General features: G+C 40.0%; 2 protein-coding genes across 2 annotated transcripts; both read left to right on the top strand.

Moving 5' to 3' along the window:
• Window positions 1–419: 419 nt before the first annotated feature.
• On the top strand, window positions 420–1406 carry LOC139143825 (tripartite motif-containing protein 2-like). Its single transcript, XM_070714404.1, has one exon. It carries the CDS (start codon window positions 420–422, stop codon window positions 1404–1406), a length of 987 nt encoding a protein of 328 aa, XP_070570505.1.
• Window positions 1407–7312: 5906 nt separating this feature from the next.
• On the top strand, window positions 7313–10275 carry LOC139134196 (tripartite motif-containing protein 2-like). The gene has a single exon (XM_070701112.1). The coding sequence runs from the start codon at window positions 7313–7315 to the stop codon at window positions 9533–9535; it is 2223 nt and encodes a 740-aa protein (XP_070557213.1). The 3' UTR covers window positions 9536–10275.
• Window positions 10276–16319: the final 6044 nt, after the last annotated feature.

Raw genomic sequence — 16319 nt, forward strand, 5'->3', positions numbered from 1 at the left:
AGCGGATTAAGTGATTGAGTCAATACCACAGCCGTCCACACGCATTAAAATATTTTATTATTATTAATATTTATTTTCAATGCGTGTGGGACGGCTGTGGTGTTGACTCAATCACTTAATCCGCTGATACGGACAGCGGATTAGCAAGTTGGCAATGTTTTCGGAGCAATTACAGTGGTGTATACACAAGTTGGAGAGGAGATAAGGACTTGTCAGTAATAATAAAGCAGTCAGACGGTGTAGAGTTGAACTCTTTATTTGAAATATCCAGTCAAAATTAATAAAATCAAATAAGGTAAACCGTTGCACAAAAAACATCTTCCTCCCCACCTCAGGGGGCTTTCCTCTGTACCCTGTGAGCTTGCCTGACCCTTTGCCTGCGTTACAAAGGTCACAGACACCTTCTGCAGAATTCTGCAATGGCAGCCCAAGAGCCGACGCTCACATTTCCAAAGGAAATCGGCGAGAATTTTCTACTCTGTGGGATCTGTACAGAGCCGTACAAGAATGCTAAAGTTCTACAGTGTCTACACAGCTTCTGTGAGCCGTGTTTAGGTAAGCTGGCAGCAGATTGTTACGCTATAACGTGTCCAATATGTCGGCGTTTACACGAGGTTCCTGACAATGGCGTGTCAGGCATTGACAATAACGTCTTCTTGAACAATTTGGTTGAATTCTTTTCAAAGAATGTCTTGACAGAATCAGAAAATTGCGGGATATGTCTGCAAGGGGACCCAGTTAAACACTGCATCGAGTGTTCGATGGATATCTGTGAAAGTTGTGCAACTACCCACCAACGAATTCCAGCGACGCGAACTCATCGTATGCTAATGATGGACGACTATGTTTCTGCAAAGTCCGTTGACCCCGCTTCTGTACAAGCACCTCTTCACTGTTGTGAGCACCCGAAGTACGAAATAGAGTTCTACTGCGACACTTGTGAAAAGGCGATATGTGTGAAGTGCACTGCACTTGTCCATTCGAAACCCCAGCACCACTTCAGATGTATTAAAGAGGCTGCTGAAGAATATACCAACGTTTTAACAGCCTTCATCGACAAAGTGAAAATGAAAGGAAATCAAGCCAAGGACAGCAAAGGGACTGTAACGATTGTGTCAAAATCTCTCGATGACACCTTCACAAGAGAAACAGAAAAACTGAAAGAACACATCCGACAGACTATCGAAGATGTAACACGTCTAATTCAGGAAGATGGCGATAAACGTCTGGCTGAAATCAAAGATGAATACGACAAGAGATCAGTACACCTAAACTCTCAGATTAAAGAACTAGATATCATTGAGGATGATGTCGTCACCGCTAGTGAATACGCTGAGAATCTGGTGCATTTTAGAAACGCTGCGCAGTTGATGATAGCAAAGAAGGGACTTGACACCAAAGTCTGAGAATTGCTTAAATTGCAGACGGTTGTCGACCCAGTCGAAGATGATTACATGGTTTTTCAACCGTGTGCGATTTCTGCAAGGAGAAGAAATTAGGCATGCTGGAGACTACCAGAACCTTATACAGATTGGTTGACATACCAGACTTCGTAAGAATTAATGAAGAAATCTCACTTACTTTAGAGGCGGTGAATGAAACGTCACAAATTAAATGCAATAGGAGAATCAAACAAGTCGATGCTGTTGTGACGTCACCCGACAGTGTCGAACAGAAAATGACAGTAGTCAATAATAACAATGGAACACTGATTTTGAAAACTCGGGCAAAGATGGACAGAGAACATGAGCTGTCGGCGTTCATGCGTGAGAAACCGGTTAATGGATCACCGATTAGAATTCAAGTTATTCCTGAGAAAGGGTTATTATGTAAGTTTGGGGAAAAGGATCGGAGAAAGGTCAGTTCAGCTTAATATACGGGTTGACAATTACGAGAACGGGAGAGGTATTAGTCTGTGATTATAGTAAGAAGAGTGCTCATTCCTTCAGTATGTGGGGAAAGTTCCTCCATTTATCGGAATTTACACAATGTCATCGAAGCCAAAATGTTCGATGCAGCTGTAGCAGCGAGTGGCGAAATTCTATATACAGATGATGCAAAGAAGAGAATTGTAGTTTGCGATGAGAGAGGAAAAGTACTCAAGCTCTTTGGAGAAGGGAAATTTAGAAGCGTTGGTGGTATTGCTGTATGTCCTGTAACCGGTATGGTGTATGTTGTAGATGATTCTTTACATGTAATCATTGTACATGATCAGAATGGAGATTACATTAAATCCTTTGGGGGATCGGGTAGCAAAGAAGGCGAATTTTCCGATCAATGGTTTGTCTGCACTGATAGCAAAGGTAATGCGTATGTTTCAGACAAAAATACAACAGGATTCAAGTTTTCGATAGTTACAGTCGCTTCCAGTATGCATTTGGCTCCGATGGAAAAGGAGACAGACAGTTGAAGTCTCCTCGTGGAGTGGTTGTAGATACACTCGGCTAGATCTACGTCTCGAATAGCGGTAATAACAGAATCGTCAAATACGAACCTGGCGGTTAATTCTGCTGTCGCATTGATAGCGATAGTGACGGACTGAGCAGTCCTCAAGGTATCTGTGTCACAGACGATGAGCCATTCGCTAAAGTCGTGTAGTTGACTCTGGACATAGTTGCGTGAAGATTTTTGCACAATAAATGTATGTGTAAGTGGGATTTGTATTCCACTGAACCGCAAGGACATCTCGATTGAGGGACTTCTATAGAAAAATTATTAGAAAGAGTTCACAAAGATTTCCGTGTATATTAAACACGTAACTCGGACAGTCATATCTTGCCAGGGCTGTGACCACTTGGCCGGTATGTCAGAAGGTAAATGAATGAATTTCGATGTATGGTTGTACACCGATGCGTCTCAACTAACCAACAAAATAAGTGTTTTTTGAATGCAGGTTAAAATGAACCTCTTTTCAATAGAGCACAGATTTTAGCTAAAACCGAGGAATTGTATTTAACTCTCACAGCTTGATGTATCGTATGATGGATAATATCTTAATTCCTCTGTAGTGGTGCAACTGACTCTGAAAATCAACACCCCATCGCTACAGCCATCTCTAAATTGTCTGTAAATTGTTTGAGATAATTTCAGTAAATGTTCCACGCTATGATTTACACTAGCGATGACATTTTTAACGAAAAACACAATTGGTTAATTTGGGATAATTTGATGGTGAAGTAATGTCGATTTAATCTACAAATGTAATCTCATCTGCTTTTCTTTTTACATTACACACTAAGTCTTGTTTTTATGAGTAATTTGTATTATTGCAACATTCAACTATCTGGCACCTAACACTTTTTGAGAAATTTAAAAAATATAAAAATTCAATTATCCCAAATTAGTTCCAATTGTGTTGAAAGATGAGTGTTTTGTTATTAACAGATTCTTAAGTAATTTTATTGTACAAGAGACAGGTCAGTCCCATACCCTTTGCTGTTCAGATGCGACGTAAGTTGTTTGGAAGGCTGAATCACCGGGTATTATTTCGTAAGCCAGTTGATTTGGGTTTCTCTGCTTTTCGTACCAGATCAAGTTGGACACAGTTTCATGTGAGCGGTTTGTAATTCGTAACGACGTACATATATACGACAAGGGGATATATTGCCCCTCCACATTTGTTGATGAAGTCTGTGACTCAATTATTCAGAAAAAAATGTTAGTTGCTGTCTTAGGGCAAAATGTATGAATCATTTTAGTGTTTGCTCTGACGCATGAGTTGTCAATAGTCTTTGGAATATTAAATTTTGTTCCCGCTAATGTACTTACCAATATTTTAATTCAATAAAATGAAAATGTCTTGTCATTCTGTTCCCAGTCGGCTTAATTTCTAAGTTGCCACATGAGTACTTAAATGGTACAAACTTGTCTTTTTTGGATAAATATCCCTACCTTTGATTTATTTTAAGTGTAATGGCGATGTTACTGATTACATTCAGCGTCAAATAAGGCACGTTTATTCAAGAGCTCATTCACCGGTCCGGCATTGAAATTTATTTCCGTAAATGTTCGAAATAATATATTACGAAGTAAATATCATGGGGCAAATTAAAATAGCCTACAGAACGTCACGGCGAATAATTATTATCAGTTATAAACATGTCATATTACTTGTTTCCTCTTTGCAACACGAAATATCTATACCGTTGATTGTACATCGATAGAGTATTTCGCAGCGTATAAAATGACAATTTTGTTAATCGAATATTACATTGGTTAGCGAAGAAATCGTTGGGAAAATGACTGCATCACTGTTTTGGATGTCGAGAACCAGAAACAAATAATCTATTTTCTTGCCATAATATGCCGAAATAATTGTCGACATGAAAAACTTTTGGAAACAGCGTTGATGTAGTTTTGGTATTTAAAAGAAATGGCTACCGGATATTCTACAATTGTGTATTTGCTACTAAATCATTTTATGCACCTAGTCGTTATTTCAGTTCTTGGTTTATTTTTTAGAAAAAAAAACTTTTGTGTTTATTTGGTACTTAGAGATATGATGAGTATCTGGCAATGTGCTAGTATGCTTTTCGTATTTGCCTTCGTATAAATATTCATTCAAAAGCTTAGAACATAAGATTTTGAAGAAAATCAGTGGAAAATAGCAAAACCTAGAGTCGGCCGTATGCGACAAGAGCTCTTGTGTAAAATTTAATGTGAATAAAAAAGACTGAAAACGAGTTCATCATTTATAAATGAACAACCAATGAAGTTCATCATACGTTAAGAAAAAGATACCAACGGAAATGGTGTAAATGTTTGTAGTTTCAACATAAAAGGTATATGGTTTAAGCTAATTACCACACCAACAAAATGTGAATGATGTACAATGAGTACTCAATGAGTTCCCGGTTCTCTGGATAAATGTGCGAGATGAATTGGTTGATCCTGTCGCAGCAAGAAAATTAACAAGAAAAAGAACGACTCGGTTCATGAGAAGGGGCAGTAGCTGTAAATTTTTAATGATGAATTCAGTATGTGCGTTCGATTAAACCAGCACATTTTCCTTCACCATTTTCCAAATTCTCCCTCAAGGTATGCTTGAAACAAAACATTGGTCATGCAAACACATGGCACTGTGTTCAATACGCAACATTGTCGTTTAAAACATTAATTACAGTTCGGCGATAAATAGTTTAATATCGAAAATTCAATGAAAGTTTAAGATACAATATAGCTACAACAAGAAACCATAACTTACAAACTGAAAAGAGCAAGGCGTTGTTGAAATTTACTATTGCTGTAAATATTGACTTACTTGTCAAAACACTTACTGATACCATTTTCACTTCCATATTCGCAAATCGCTGGCACATATAAGTTGAGTTTCCGTACAAGAATACGTCAAATATTAAAAAGTAATTCTGCTTCTTGAATTGCAACTTCCAATAAATTAGCCATCATGTACTGTTTGCATTTTTATTCAGCGAAAATAAAAAACAAAATTGATCTATACAAGCTTTAGTTTTGAAAATTTGCTGAAAATAAAGGTCAGCTCAATCCGCTGATATCGGATTAATCGGGGTATGTTTAACTTGACATGCCTAGTCACCCTAATCATTTAATATTCTGCTCATTTTAGCGTCTTTGCAGACTCGCATTCTCCTTTTCATCCTCATTTTTGGGTTTTTAATCTTTATTTTTTACTGAATACCAAATTGCCTTGTTGGATTATGTCCTTAAAAGTGAATAAATAATTCCGAAGTTTATCAGCCTACTTTAATCACATTTAAATACTTTCTTTGTAATAATCAAACATCCTCACAGAGCGATGTTTTTGCCGGATCAATAATCTGAAAATCATTATGTACAAAGTCATGTAAAGGTACTATAGTACGTGTCAGTGATGTGGAATTGCACCAAAGTCCGTCCTCAGGGGTAGGGGTGTCTTGTGTCAGGACAAGGCTCTTCTTGCTATGGTTTATTTTAGTTTAATATGTTGACTATGATATATATTGCCAATAAAGATTTATACTACCAACCTTTCTTTGCAGCTTTGGTGCCTTTGTCCTATGTTAGCGCTGGTTATGTAACGATTTCTATTTTCGTATCTGTCCTTTGACAATCTTTAGCGAAGTTTTGTCACTTGTTGCGTCTATTATCTTACCAGTTGGTTGCCTAATTCGCCCAGGCAACGAAGGGTAGTAATTAGTCTATTATCTGATGAGTTTGAGTGCGTACTAGTAATTCGCCAAAGTAAGCAAGGGTAAATTACTAATCTGTGGACGCTGTCACCAGATTATCACCGGATTAACCTTTACAGAGTCAACAACGAACGCACCAGCAAGGTATAACAGGAGGTTGTTATACCTTGCTGGTGCGTTCGTTGTTGACTTTGTCAAATTTAATCGGGTGCTAATCTGGTGACAGCGTCCACAGATTAGTAATTTACCCTTGCTTACTTTGGCGAATTAGGTACTCAAACTCATCAAATAATAGACGCAGCATGTTGATAAAACGTTTACGCAAGATTGTCAAGGGCAGTGCCGAGTTAAGACCAAAATACCAAAGGTTGGTATAATATATCTTTATTAGCAAAACAACGAAACGCCTACCCACCCCTGGGGACGGACACGTAGGCGACCCCCTATGGTGTCAGTGATGTTGCGTTGAACCCTGATAACACTTAATTAGAAAACTCTGTTGTTCAAGACAAATATATTTCCGATAAATTTTGATTGACGCATGTTACAAAAACTGTCCAATCACCCCAACACCACCAACACCACCACCATCATCATCATCATCATCATCATTACGTTAGTCATAGTATTTCAGAATCTTTCGTGATAATGTATATTTTGATAACGAAAATTCCGCCCATGTCGAAATATCGCTGCTGACAGGATTGGAGTTTAGAAAGCTGAAGAAAATTTTGAAAAGTATTTTGAAGCAAACTTTTCATGAATTTTATCTCGCTCATCAACTCTACAGTTTTAAATGAATTTTTGCAAAGTGTCATATTTTGCTATATCTGAATTCAACTATACATATCAAACTGTCCGAACCCTTGCGACATAAAATACGTCTCCGTCTAGCATTTGATCAGTGTGGCACCTTGAATATGTAAAAGTATGAGTTGAAAAAAATTGCCCATTTGTAGATGCTTTTTTCTGAGCAAAGGTTTATCGCACAGACTTCTAGCAGTCTTCTGTGTTAACTCAGGAAGGGCCAGCATTGTTCAGTTGACATTCTTTACAACGTACACATTTCGACGCAAAGCCAATGAACAGTAAATGCAGGAGTCACGTGGTTAAATTCTACGAAACTGAGTACAATGACCTTATTACATTTATAAAGTTGTGGTAGTATGGCGACTGTCGCAGCAGAGGTGAACGTAAAGCGGGAAATCGAGGATGATTTCTTCCTCTGTCGGATCTGTACAGAGCGGTACAAGAATGCCAAAATTCTGCCTTGTCTACACAGCTTCTGTGAGCCGTGTCTATGTAAGCTGGCTGAGAAAAGTGACGCCATTACCTGTCCAGTATGTCGGCGTTCACACGAACTTCCCGAGAATGGCGTCGCGGGCATTGACAGCAATGTCTTCCTCAACGATTTGACAGAGATATTCAGCGATCAAGGAGAGGCTCACAAGCCGAAACAATGTGGTGCATGTAAACAAGGTGAACTCACAAGACACTGCATCGAATGTAACATAGATCTTTGTGAGCGCTGTGTGGTGGCTCACGGTGTGTTTCCATCAACAAACTTGCATCGCTTGGTCACGCTGGACGAATTCAATAGTGCAAAGTCCGATGACCTCGCCTCCATGCAACCTCTGCTCTACTGTAACAAACATCCGTGTTACAGAGTCGAATTCTACTGTGACACCTGCGACGCGGTAACATGTCCGAAGTGTATCGCTCTTGATCATCAGAAGCCAGAACATCAGTACAGATGTGTTGAGGAGGCAGCTGTAAATTACAGAAAGGATTTAAAGAGTGAAGTTGACAAAGTGAAAATGAAAGTTGACGAAGTCAGAACCAAGATAACTCTTATGCCAAAAACATCAGAATCGCTGGAGCAGTGTGTCATAAAAGAGAAAGAAAAAATAAAGGAACACACCCGTGTAACCATACAAAAAGTCACCGATCTAATACAAGAAAACAGCAACAAACTTCTATCCGACTTGGAAGCAAAATATGTTCAGAGAAAAGTTTCTCTGGACGCACAGCTGAAAGAACTACAAATATTCGAGGATGACCTTACGAGTGCACAAGGATATGCCGAACAACTGATGCATCATGGGAACGCCGCCCAACTGATGTCAGCAAAGAAGGGCATTGACACTCAGATGAAAAAACTGAAAACTGAGAAAGTTAGTGACCCGACAGGTGGGGACTACCTGGAATTTGAACCTTCCGATGACATCTGTAAAATTTGGGGTGACAGTGATCTCGGATGGACATACACAGTGCGGTACAAACTATCGGATGTGCCTGTCTATGCCAGGGTTAGGGAGTATATAAGGATCAATGTTGTTCCTGCTTTCACACCTGCTGTTACAGAGCAAACATGCGACGAGATATTTCGGCCTAAGGACTTCGATGCAATCTGTATGTCATCTGATAGCAAGACAATCCTCATTCAAGCTAACGATAGTAAAGATAGAAATATGACGTTTGGCATGTGTAATTGGGACATTATAGGGGAACACAGACTGTCAGTATCGTTACGAAAGAAACCAGCACTGGGATCACCAGTGACAATTCAATTTATTCCGCAGAAGGGATCCGTTTATCGTAGATTTGGATCGAAAGGAAAAAGTGCTGGCCAGCTAAATAATCCAGTCGGTGTTACTCTCACAAGAACGGGTGAAGTGTTAGTCAGTGACCATGGGAATCGAAGATTACAATCATTTACGGTTGACGGTGAACACAGGAATACATGGAATTTAGAAAAACAATATGTTCGGCCGCGAGATTCAGTAATTTCTGCAGATGGTAGTGTTTATACATTTACTTCAGATTCTTGGAATCGACAAGTACTTGTCACTGACGAGGACGGCAATGTTGTCAAATCGTTCGGGCAAGAAACGTTAAGTGATCCACGCGGTATAGCAATCAATCCAGTCAATGGTAGGGTCTATGTGGCGGATTTGTACTCTACTGTTCAGATTTACGACCAGGATGGAAACCATATCAAGTCATTCGGAAGGCGCGAGATCTCTGGGCCTACATTTTTGTGTATCGACGACAAAGGCATTGTCTACGTATCAGATACCGGGAACCATCGAATCAAGGTGTTCGATAGTGATGGTGAATTCCTGTACGGGTTTGGTTCAAAGGGAAGTGGAAATGGCCAACTAAATGGTCCCCGCGGAGTAGCCCTGGACAAACGAGGCTATCTGTATATCTCAGACAGTGGCAATAAGAGAGTTGTCAAGTATGAATCAGGAGGCAAATTTGTTGATTATATCAGTTATCATTACTTCGACAATCCCGGAGGTATCTGTGTTACAAACGACGTACCGTTCGGCAAGATAATCGTTGCTGACTCGGGAAACAATCGCATTCTCGTATTGGCACAGTAAAAACAACATGTCTACATGCACATTGTACAGAAAATAAAGTGACAATGTCGCCTCACAGTACATTTCTCGTTTAGATCAAATTTTAGGAGTCTGTGATATGCTCGCGACGCCTTGGTGCGCGTGGTATCATTTCGTGTGTAAATTGTTATTAATGAGAAATCAGTGCGGAACGCGAGAAGTACTTGATAAGGTGTCAACAATATTTCTAATAATCAGCTGATTTTATTGATACACGGAGAAGACGTCTTTTAATTTTTAGTTTGGAATTCTAAGATAGCAAACATCAATTCACACAATTTTATCATTGTTTTTCAAAACAGAAGACATGAAAATTACCATATCTACGATTAACTATTTTATGAGGTTTGTGTTCTACTTCACATCAATATGTAGTGTATGCTGTTTTAATCATTATGCTGATTGCTCCTGTAAGTTTACTGCAAATTACATAATTGCCATCAGAGGTAGTTCGTTTTGATCGTCAGTTATGAATTAATGTCAAGCGTATTCATCCATTTTTTGTTTAATTTGCATCAACTAAACCTTCTGTTGTGTAATATGTCCAATTAGAATAGAGGGGAAATTACATTTACAGTAGAGAGATTCGGAGAAGTGTCTGTGCGTACAATATATCTGACGCATACATTGGTCTGATACAATGCACGACACATAGGATCGACCCAATCCCTTCAAAAGCTAATCTGTACTGTTTCATGACAGCTGCGTTGTCATTCGCTCGTTATGCAATAAATTGATTGAATCATAATCCTGGTTTCCACAAAGGCATCGTGGAGGCATCATGGGCCAGTGGCTAGAGCAGTGGACTCACGATCAAAGGATGGTGAGTTCGAGCCCCGGCATGGCTGTGGTGTTGTGTCCTTGGGCAAGGCACTTTATTCCTCATTGCTTCTCCCCACCCAGGAGTGATGGGTACCTGGTAGGACAGAGGTTGTTATGTGTGCGTTTAGCTCTGCTGCGCTTATTGGCTGCACATGTGAGCTGTTGTCTGCTCCCCAGGGAGTTGAGTGGTATCATATTAGGTCCAGTGACCAGGGGTAATAATAACTGTAAAGCGCCTTGATCACATCTACTTGTGGATATGTGCGCTATATAAGAACCAAATATTATTATTATTATTATATTATTAAAGGTTTTTGTACTACGTATACTGGTCCGTACTCCCAGCCCACATCGCTAAATTGTACTGACAGGAGCAATAGTGCAACTGCGGTGCGTGGATAAGAAATACCGAACAACTGCGCTTACGGACAGAACAGTATGTTGAAGATAGCTTTAATGAGATTTTGGTATTTACGAGAAATATATTCGAATGAGGAAAAACCACTTTCACAAACGACAGACGTTGGTATTCAGTATATCGACATGTAAATTTCAAGTTACTACCGATCATAATGTCATGTAGCCGATTGAGGGGGATACTACACTCAGTGTGACAGTTTTAGGACAGGGTAGTGAATGTCGCCCAAAGCCGTTTCATAAATGACGAGCACTACGAAAGCTTATTACCATACCTGTCGAGACTTCATTGTGTTTATACACAAACTGTTCACAAGACGGAAACGGTATGTACGGGGCCAAAGTCGCCAAATTTTTGACCCCATGTTGAGTGCGTAGTAATCGGGACTGCTATCGCAGTAATCCTACTTGGAATGTGATTAGAGGACTAAATATTGATAACTTGAAACTTCAAAACCCCGATTTTCAATTTCGATGTGTTTAGAAAACTGTACATAAATATTTCGTGATAATTAGTTTTGTTTAATCCATGGACGACTCAAAAATATTTCGACGCGTGTGGCGCTTACCTGCCGGACGCATGAGCTATCTCTGTGTGTTGCTTTTGGCATCTTGTATCGTACAGTCTGGCTAACTTCGCCGAGTTAGTAGCGCCCGAAATAGCTTGTACTATAAAAACTATCCAAAACAGGAGAGCAGCATCACCTGACTTAATATGCGGTCACATTACTTGTAAAATGCTATCAAAACAGAGAGAAGTGAGTACAACGAACAGCATGTCATTAAATGTCCAAAAACTTAAGTCGTCCGAAAACTGTCACACTGAGTCCGATACGTACAGCGTGACTTTGGGGCAGACCATCGCATCAGAAGAGACAGTAACGTGTTCAAGAAGTCGTCGTACTTTATTGACTGAGTAACACACAAGTTACACTGTATAGCTTCTATAAGTAGAAGGCCTAACATAAGTCTTCGGATCACAGTCGTCAGTGGTCCCCAAGATGGTCACTGTCTAATAGTCTTCAGTGTTTACAAAATTTATAGGCTTTTGTGAACTTACATAACTACGAATATCGCGAAACTATCTTTATTATACAATGTAAATTGTAACACACCTCATCCGCAGTCTGTATTCTAATTCGTCAATTGATAGTCACGTGGGATGCGTTCTTTTTGTGCTGATCCACGTAAACGGCGTCATCAGGCACCATTTGTTGAACTGTTGCCTGCCAGGCATCAGTTCCGAAAAATGATGCCCGCTGACGTCAAAAACGACATTGACGCGAACGCGGACCGGAATGTAAACAAAGATGTCGTCTGCGGCCGATCGAACGATAGTCGAGAAATTTCTTGGTTTATCCTACTTTCTGAAGAAGAACTGAATGCTTTGGTTTCCGACAAGGACTCGATACGGACAAAAACTATAATCAAAGGTGAATTGAACGTTTTGCAGAAGTATTGTGATCCTTTGGGCAAAACTTTTCTTACTGTACGACATCATAGGCCTACATGCGACACGTTTTGTGTATAGTACGTTCTTATGCATGGCTACGGATGAGGTGTGTTACAAAAACACATATTGACTGGCATGAGGGCAACAGCATACGTCTGTAACCCCTCGGGCCTGTGAGTCACCCCCAAACAGACTGTTTCCCTCGGCCTACGGCCTCGGGAAACAGTCTGTTTTTGGGGTGACTCACAGTCCCTCGGGGTACAGACGTATGCTGTTGCCCTCATGGCCAGTCAATATGTGTATACTGTTTTGTCATCTAATGAAAATTCCCGTCATTCTTTGATTGTTCCTTAGGGATGGACCATTAGACCTTGGGAGGAGGGGGGTGGTCACAATGAAATTGTGAAAATTTTTTTTTACTATTGTAAATTTCTGAAATTTTTTTTTCCAATTGAGATTAGCTGTGCAAATTTTTTTTTCAGAGTAAATTTTCAGATTCATAATTTTTTTTTCGTTCGTCGCTGTCTGAAGATAAAGAGGGCAAACATGTGGTGCCAAGCACCACAAGTGGCCAAGCAAGCGGTCACTGGGAAGAGGTCAGGAGAGGGGTGTCCCCCTGCTGCTGTTGGAGCTTTTGAAAAATAGAGATTAAAATGGTGTATTTGGTGGCACTGGGGAGTATTTTGCGGGGGGAGGTCAGGAGGGGGGGTGTCCCCCCTCCTGCTGTTGGAGCTTTTGAAAAATAGAGATAAAAATGTACTTTGGGAGCATTTTTTTCGGATTACACATCTTCCTCTGAAACATGGTCTTCTTGCTCCTCAGTAGCTTCGTATAGTTTTGAAAATTGACTATTTTGGTTTCCTGGCTTCCCTTTCTACTGCGTGGTGAAATGCCTACATTCACCCCACCAAACATCATGCATATCTACGGCGCGCCAAATGTTTCAAAAATATTTATCGTCATAGAGTAAAAATAAACTGTCAAATCAAAATAAAGTCTTAAACGTGTATGAATAATAAAAAAAAGTTCTTTCGTCTTGCATTTTATTAATGTACCTTTTCGTAAAATTAAATAGCATTCATTTGAAAATATGTGTCATTAAATATTTTAATGTGTCTGTACAGATAAAGATGACGTGCAACCGTCTTTCTCGATTGAAATAAAAATTCAATGGCATTACGGAAGAAAATAAACGAGAAAAGTATAACTGCAAAAAGAGCAGAATGTTATGTAATACATAATTGTAAAATACTCTTTAAACCGTAATGAGAAGATAAACTGTTTGCAAAAATTGGAAAAGTGACCACACTCCCATACTTATTGACGTACATACACGTGTATTTGATATCAAGGTGCAATGAACGCTGATTATAAGGGAAAAAGCAAAAAAAATCAAGCACACACACAAAAAATATTGAAATGATTAAAAACAAAAACAAAAATAGTACTTCACTACTACAAAAAATAAAACGAACCACCATCAGGTCTGACTAAAAAAAGAAAGAGAATCACAATTGAAAAGTCGACCGAGATCGCGCTGGCATGGCGTTGAGGCTGAAAAGAAACCAAAACGAGGTCAGCTTGAAAAAAATCCCCAAAACGAGGTTACCAAAAAAAAACCGAGGTTACCAAAAAAAAAAAAAAAAAAAAAAAAAAAGTAGAAAAAAAGAGGCCCGTTCGAGAAAAGAAAACAAGAGTGGGACACCCCGCAGAAAAAGCCCAACGTGTAAATTGAATAATTCTCAACGGCATGATTGTTACAGTTTAATGCCAGAGGGTTTTGGATCATCACACTCGGATGTTGGACAAGATATTTGGGGTATTTCAGCGATAACTCTGAGCTTCTAGTCTTCAATATCATCTCATGGACGTCCAAGTTACGTCCCATTCTATATTAAACAGTTACAAGTGGACAAAACACTCGTGGTGGTTCGTCGGCTGCAAGCGGTCCCCTCGCTCATGGCGTGCCTCAATGTACACTCGAGGTTGTTAGCCAGCGGCCGGCGGTCCTGTCGCTGGTACAGTACACACCGGCGACCAGCGATCCCTCGCTGTACAGTTTAGGCCCTCCTCTCCCAAACCATAGACAGTCTGTGCCCAAACCATGGAGTCCTACCCGAACAATACGATGGCTAGCCGCTAGCCCACGGTTACGTGTGGTTCGATACATAGCGGCCGCCGTGTGTATGCATAGTAAAATTGCTACCGTGGCCGCGCTATGTATCGAACCGCACGTATTAACCGTGGGTTTAGCCTCTGAACGGAGTGTGGCAAAGGCAAAAATACTCAGGCTAAAACACTCCGTTTAGATTCGAGGCAACGTTTTCACTAGTAGGACCTACATGTAGAACGCGAACGCGCCCGACTGACAAACACTGATCAAGCTGACGCTATTTCTCTGTATACTGTATCTCTGGGTGGTAGAGCTGTAAGTTACCGGCGTTACACGGCCAGGCCGTATAACGCGCCGGTAACTACACAGCCCTGCCACCCAGAGCAATCTATAGGCTACTGCACAAATATCGGTAACTCCACAGCCCTGCCACCCAGAGCAATCTATAAGCTACTGCACAAATATCGTAGCTCCATATATTGGACGGTGTGGAGATGAAGCTTTCTGCAATGGGGATTGACATATTTTGTATGTGCCGGTCGACGCGGTCTAGCCCTGCGAGTATAGTGAGAGTGCCTGGCGTTGCGAAGGCCGGACACTCTCGCCATACTCGTAAGGCACTGAGGTCCTGCAGGATCGCGGTTGCATCATAGTGCATGTTAAAGTTGCGTCGCTCGTCTTGTCGAACACGGAAAACGATGGACCTTCTCTCAACACGCGGCAGATTTCTTCAAAACTATTCATTTTTAATGCTTTGGTGATCTTTGAGGATAGACGACATGGACGAGGAATTACCAAACAACGAGGTGGTTTATTATCATCGTATTTGAATTCATTCCATTGTAGAAATCCACGGTTTACATGTGGTTCGATACATAGCAGCCGCCGAGGGGTATGCATACCATGCGGCGGCCGCTATGTATCGAGCCACACGTAACCGTGAAGAAATCATATAAGGGACTGAACATAAATTACAGGGGGGGGGGGTGGGCCGGTGTTTTTCGAAAAAACCGCTGCGTAAAAAATAGTGACCCTTCAAAAGTTCATGCACAAAAATTAGTGACCCTCCCCCTTATCCGTGCATGAAAATAAGTGACCCTCCCCTGTTACTCAATACCCCCAAAAAAACCCGCAATGTGTTAAAGACCCCCTTCTGACTTGCTATACTTTTTAAGTCGCCCTCCCGAAAGGAAGGCAAAATGTGGCCGATATAATGCGTTGTCCAAGAAATATCAAATCATATGTGTGTGATAATTCATGTAAATGTACTTTGCTTGAAGTGGCAGGTAAAAAGTGCATGCCTGTACAAAAAATGTAATTTTTAGATTTTATCGATAATGTTGATTCACTATACATGTAGTCGACTATAAGAAAACTACGAACGTGTATTTTCCAGTATAAAACTAGCTATATCTGTTCATATATACAGATGTTTAATAACTGATATAGATATACTTGATTAGCATGGGTTGTTTACAAGTGCACATGTGAACAAGATATTTGATTTTGGAATTTCTGTCAAAATGTTGATCCACTATACATGGGAGTCTATGACAAAACTGTAAAAAAAAATTTTCAGAATTAAAAATATGCACTATTTGTGTATATATGACCCTGAATAATTGACATAATTGTCCTTGATTAGAAGAGGGTGGTAACACGTGCATCTGTGTACAATAACTTTGTTTTTGGAATTTCGCATGAAATGTGAATCCATTATACATTGTAGTCTATGAAGAAACTATGAATAATTTTTTTAAATACAAAACTTGGCAAATCTGTGTATTTATGTATGCTTGATTATTGATATTGATGTTCTTGATTAGACTAGAGTGGTTACAAGTCCATGTGTGTGTAAGAAATTTGATTTTGGAATTTCACCGAAATGTTGATTCACTATACATGGCAGTCTATGGTGAAACCCTATGAATAATTTTTTTCCAATACAAAAATAGGTAAAT

Source organism: Ptychodera flava, chromosome 1 (genome assembly GCF_041260155.1).
Source record: "Ptychodera flava strain L36383 chromosome 1, AS_Pfla_20210202, whole genome shotgun sequence".
Classification (NCBI taxonomy): Eukaryota; Metazoa; Hemichordata; class Enteropneusta; family Ptychoderidae; genus Ptychodera; species Ptychodera flava.